The sequence below is a fragment of the Priapulus caudatus genome, unplaced genomic scaffold (genome assembly GCF_000485595.1).
Source record: "Priapulus caudatus unplaced genomic scaffold, Priapulus_caudatus-5.0.1 Scaffold1227, whole genome shotgun sequence".
NCBI lineage: Eukaryota > Metazoa > Priapulida > Priapulimorpha > Priapulimorphida > Priapulidae > Priapulus > Priapulus caudatus.
This window is the reverse complement of record NW_014578288.1, coordinates 51,388-56,631: the sequence shown is the minus strand read 5'-3', so window position 1 is coordinate 56,631 and position 5,244 is coordinate 51,388. Positions and strand designations below refer to the sequence as shown.

Genomic DNA, 5,244 nt, shown 5'->3' with positions numbered 1-5,244 from the left:
TTCCCCTCAGTCGTTGCCTCCCCCTCTTCCAAATGCTATCGCCCAAGATCACTCAAGCATGGGAAATTTTCAGCACACAAATAGTCGTATTTCGGCTTGAACTTTTTCACCTCGCAAAGCACAAAATGTGGAAATACGGCTATAATACGCGTTTTTACAGTCACAAAAACACACATACACACACGCGACCGGGCGCGCACACGCGGGTATGGTCGCACGCACGCGTGCGCGTGTATTACAGGCGTAATGTGACATTTTGTGCTTCGCGGGGAGAAAAAGTTTCGTCTGAAATACGGCTATTTACCTGCAAGTTTTTCCATGCTTGAGTGATTTTGGGAGATACCATTTGGAAGAGGGGAGTAAGGAAGTGAGGCGAGAGAGAAGGCCGTCACATCTACGTTATTCCATATAAGCGCACTTTATAATTATTTTTTACACTAGATGGCGCTAAGATTCAAAATTTATTATGGAATCAAATCATGTATATCACATATTATGATATATAGTACGTACTTTGATAGAATTTCATCATTTCATTGGATGGTGGCGCCCCCAGCAAAAGAGCGTAGATTTTTAAGCGAGTTCGGAGCTTCGAATTTATTCGTTATTTAGTCAATTATAGTGGATCACCCTTGAGACCTATATTAGTATTATTTAATGTTGAGTCATTTACTACGTTTATTGGGATTTCATTTATTTATTGTTAGTGTTGTGTTATACGATGAATGTGTACGTTTGTGTACCAGGAAAATAGTGAACCACAATAGAACGAACTGTTGTTTACTGAACACATTTTATTTTACAAGAAAATTCGAGTAAAAATTTACAACGAAACTGTACAAAAGCTAAATCCTGGACCTCGATTTGCCTTTTAAAATTTACTATAACAAGCATGATCAAGATCTACGCACCTTGCAAATATTTACAAAAAACTACAGCAACACAAGAGTCGACCATCTCATAACCATTCGATCATAAAAACACAGAAAACTGCAATATATGAATGCAGATAAGCAGAGGCGAGCGCAAATAAACCAGTCCTTACCCATCACACCTCATAATGACAGGAACGCGAACTTACGTAACATATAACGCGAAGGGAGTTATATATAACGCGCGGAGGCTGGTCTTCGGCAACACATAAACTCTGGTATCTAAATAGGGGGTAGCGAACAACGATTGCACTAACCAGGCTGGGCCGACGAGATTTCTGTTAATGTCGGCTTGAGTACAGAAACTTTACGTATTGAATTCTACCCGCCCATGTTCAACAGCTATTATTTCTCACCTTCCCGAAGTCCAAACCTAACACTGATTAAAGCCACGGGCTAATGCATACCGTGTATTACATTATTCCAGCCAACAGACTCCACCACCGAGTGGTAAAACGAGGATCATTAATAACAAAACGATAACAGAGGTACGCTTCTTTCTTGATAAGATAATAAAAAGCTCGTGTAACAGTCACAGATGCGTATTCTCACTCAGGCTGAAAAGCTGCCAGCGCCTGTAGAGCAGAGGTCGTACTATACGAACACGAATCTACATTTAAAAATCACTGCATGAAGCACAGACCGATTTACAGGGTTTAACTTAATTTCGCTGATTGTGTTCATGAACAATAAGCGCAATAGACACGCATTGTGGCAGTTAGAATAATATTTCAAATTAAAAATATAAAATCAGGGAATGTAAAAGGAGAGAATGTCAAATCATGGAATGTAAAACAGTGGAAATGTCAAATCATGGAATGTAAAACAGTGGAAATGTCAAATCATGGAATGTAAAACAGTGGAAATGTCAAATCATACAAGTTCCAATCAGACAATGTCTAACCGGTCAATGTCAAAAATAGGGGAATTTTAAATCGTACAACGTCAAATAAGACGATGTAAATCAAGGCAATGTAAAATCAGACATGACAAATCGTACGTGTAGTTCGACAACGACAACGACGTGTCACGTATCACGTCACACTTATATAATTAGTTAAAACGTATATTCGCTGGCGTGTGCACGACGCACATGCGACAGTTGCGTGTTCATCAACACACGACGACATAAACAACACGCACTGCCGAGGCCAGCTTAGATGTACTTGCCGGTGCCTCACACACAAGAGCAGGTCGTGTAATTCACCTTTCTTCTTTCCATGGATTGCCACAAGTTTCGTAATAAATATCTATGGACAACGTGCACACCTAGACACAATTTCACGACCCCCTCTTCGTCTGGATATATATATATATATATATATCTTCTAAGGGGAGAATGAGTACACAAGGCGATACACGCACACGCACGGATGCACGCACGCACACACGCATACGCACGCACGCACGCACACACACATGCACACACACACATGCACACACACGCACATGCACACACACACACACACACACACACACACACACACACACACACACACACACACACACACACACACACACACACACACACACACACACACACACACACACACACACACACACACACCACGCCACAGCAACCTTCAGGTGACCTTCACTCACCGAAGACACCGACGACGATGCGTTACTCAAAATATGTACGATTATTTACGATGACAAGACGTCGAGAAGCATCGCAGCACAACACGCTGTTAAAACATCCGCGACAGATTAATCCGATAGTTAACCGAGGTTAACCGGTTTAGCGATGCACTACTACACTCACAAGATGCATTACGGTAAAGTTACGTGGCCTCGCAACACAGCACGTGTAAAGCTAGGCGAATGATACACTCACAACCACTGCAGCAGCAGCAGCATCAGCATCACTATGCTCTGGCCCACGCATGAGAAAGACGCGACACTCTGGAGAGGATGCGGTGACGCGAGATTTCGTCGCACGTGACTCTATCCTGGCAGCCACGTGCATGCGTGCGTGCGTGCGTGCGTGCGTGCATGCGTGCGTGCGTGTAAATATATGTGTGTGTGTGTGTATATACGATGTGTCGCACGCTATGTGAACCGCGATGGTGACGTCTGGCGAGACAACGTGCCGTCGTTCCATCGTTCCGCCTCCGGAGAGCCGGAGAGTCTGGTTTCAGGAGAAGTTCAGCGAAAGAAGTTCCTGCAGTCATTAGAATCTTCATGTCTGTCTCAGCGCTTACTCTTCGTGCGTCCGTCTGTTGCCATGGGAACATAGGAAGCCCTGCATGTACACGTCACATCATCATCAGTGTGAGAGAGTCCGTCTGTTGCTATGGGAACATAGGAAGCCCTGCATGTACACGTCACATCATCATCAGTGTGGCGTATCGGTGATGTCAACGCAGGGAATATATACACGAATATATGCGAGGCGAAATATCTCTGATGTGTCGTGTCTATAATATGCATGCAGGCCACTAGGGGGCGCCGGGGGGCCACGCGAGTTCATCCGCTGACTGGCTGGGGTCACGTCCGGCCGAGATTTCACAAGACAACGGTGTCGTTTTTTTGCCGGACATGCCGGGGGGACGCCGTCCACTACCGGGCCGCGTCGCACTGCTGACCGGAAGCCACCAGGGGGCGCTGGCACGCTACGGCCGCCGTCATACGGGCGTCTCGTTGCTTCCTCTGTAAGCAAACACAAGAACGTCAAAACTGGCACACCCTCTTACGGCACTGCAAAACAAAAGAGCAACAGGTGATGGTAAACGCGCTTCCGGTCTCGGGAGGCGGGCTCCGCGACTCGTTGGGTATTGACACCAGAGATGTGGACATAGATTCTGGGGGCAATTGCGGTCAGTTACTCTTCAGTTTAACACGAGTATCACCGACGGAGAGAGGCAAGGGATTTTTTACAGCGCCGAGTATATTTTAAGGGGTCAGGGTAGATGTGGTGAGAGAGGGAGGCTGGCTGGGTGAGAGGATCAGGATGGCCACACACACGCAGTGACACGTCGCCTGCACCCGCGCCTTCACGACAAACTCCCGAAAGCTTACGTTTTATCGTGTTCCAAGGTGATGGCTTGCGAGAGAAAGAGAAACACACACGTTAAGACACACGAGGAGTCAGCACAGACACAAGCACGCAGGAAACATCCACGAGATACGTCGATACAATCACTCTTAATCGCCTAATCGATAATCAATCCCAGAATTGATAAATGATAATCGATCGACTCACTCTGCACTCCAGCTGCTTTTTTCTAATATTTTCTAATCGATAATCAATCGGACCGACGATGTCAGCTATTTTCTACGACACGACGAAACGCTAGAATGACAACCGACTACTGATTAACACATGAACATGTGCGACGCGCGTCCGATTGAAACCCGACCGTAGACGTCGCGACCCCTATGAGGTCACCGAGGGTCGTGCCCCCGTGGCTGCGCCAGCACTCACTCAGAGTCAGAGTCAGGCGCTCCGTTCTGCGGCAGTGCGTTGAGCGGCAAGCGCGATCGTGTCGTCGCCATCAGCGGCGGAAGATACTTGCTGCCGCCACGTGGTGGCGCCACCGTCGGGTTGCCCGCTCCGTATGTCCGGTCCGGGTAGTTGCTGCCGCCGCGTGGTGGCGCCACCGTCGGGTCGCCTGCTCCGTATGTCCGGTCCGGGTAGTTGCTGCCGCCACGTGGTGGCGCCACCGTCGAGTTGCCCGCCTCGTATGTCCGGTCCGGGTATTTGTGCAAGTAGTCCTCAATGTCTGTAGCACACGAACGCAAAAACATGGAGGACTGCTAATGAAATCATTCTTGATTAAAATAGATCCATTGAAATTAAGCGAAACAGAAATGACGATCATTAAAATCATTCTTGATTAAAATAGATCGATTAAAATTACGCTAAATTTACGCTAACGATACTCGCTCTTCCAGTTTCACAGGGCAGAGTGCTCTTGCAAGAGCGATGGGTTGGGTTTGCATCTATGAGCTATCGTCATTGTTCACGGGTTAGGACATACCTCACAACATTACACGTGTATTCGCATGCATGCACACACACACAGCATGAAACATCAGTACCACGCACACGCACACGCACACAGCATAAAACATCAGTACCACACACACACGCACACACACAGCATGAAACATCAGTACCACACACACACACACACACACACACACACACAGCATAAAACATCAGTACCACACACACACACACACAGCATGAAACATCAGTACCACACACACACACAGCATGAAACATCAGTACCACACACACACACACACACAGCATAAAACATCAGTACCACACACACACACACACACACAGCATAGAAACATCAGT

The 5,244-nt window shown here is 46.9% G+C and overlaps 1 protein-coding gene across 2 annotated transcripts in view; it reads right to left on the bottom strand.

The window, feature by feature from the left end:
- Positions 1 to 3,367: 3,367 nt before the first annotated feature.
- LOC106815884 (cadherin EGF LAG seven-pass G-type receptor 1-like) overlaps positions 3,368 to 5,244 on the bottom strand; it is a 15,983-nt gene continuing 14,106 nt past the window's right edge. For both annotated transcript variants that reach the window (XM_014820408.1, XM_014820409.1), the window contains exons 8-9: positions 4,360 to 4,657; positions 3,368 to 3,584 (exon numbers count right to left, since the gene is read on the bottom strand). In XM_014820408.1, coding sequence (XP_014675894.1) covers positions 3,560 to 3,584; positions 4,360 to 4,657 — 323 coding nt within the window. In that variant the 3' untranslated portion in view covers positions 3,368 to 3,559. The remainder of the gene's footprint in view (positions 3,585 to 4,359; positions 4,658 to 5,244) is intronic.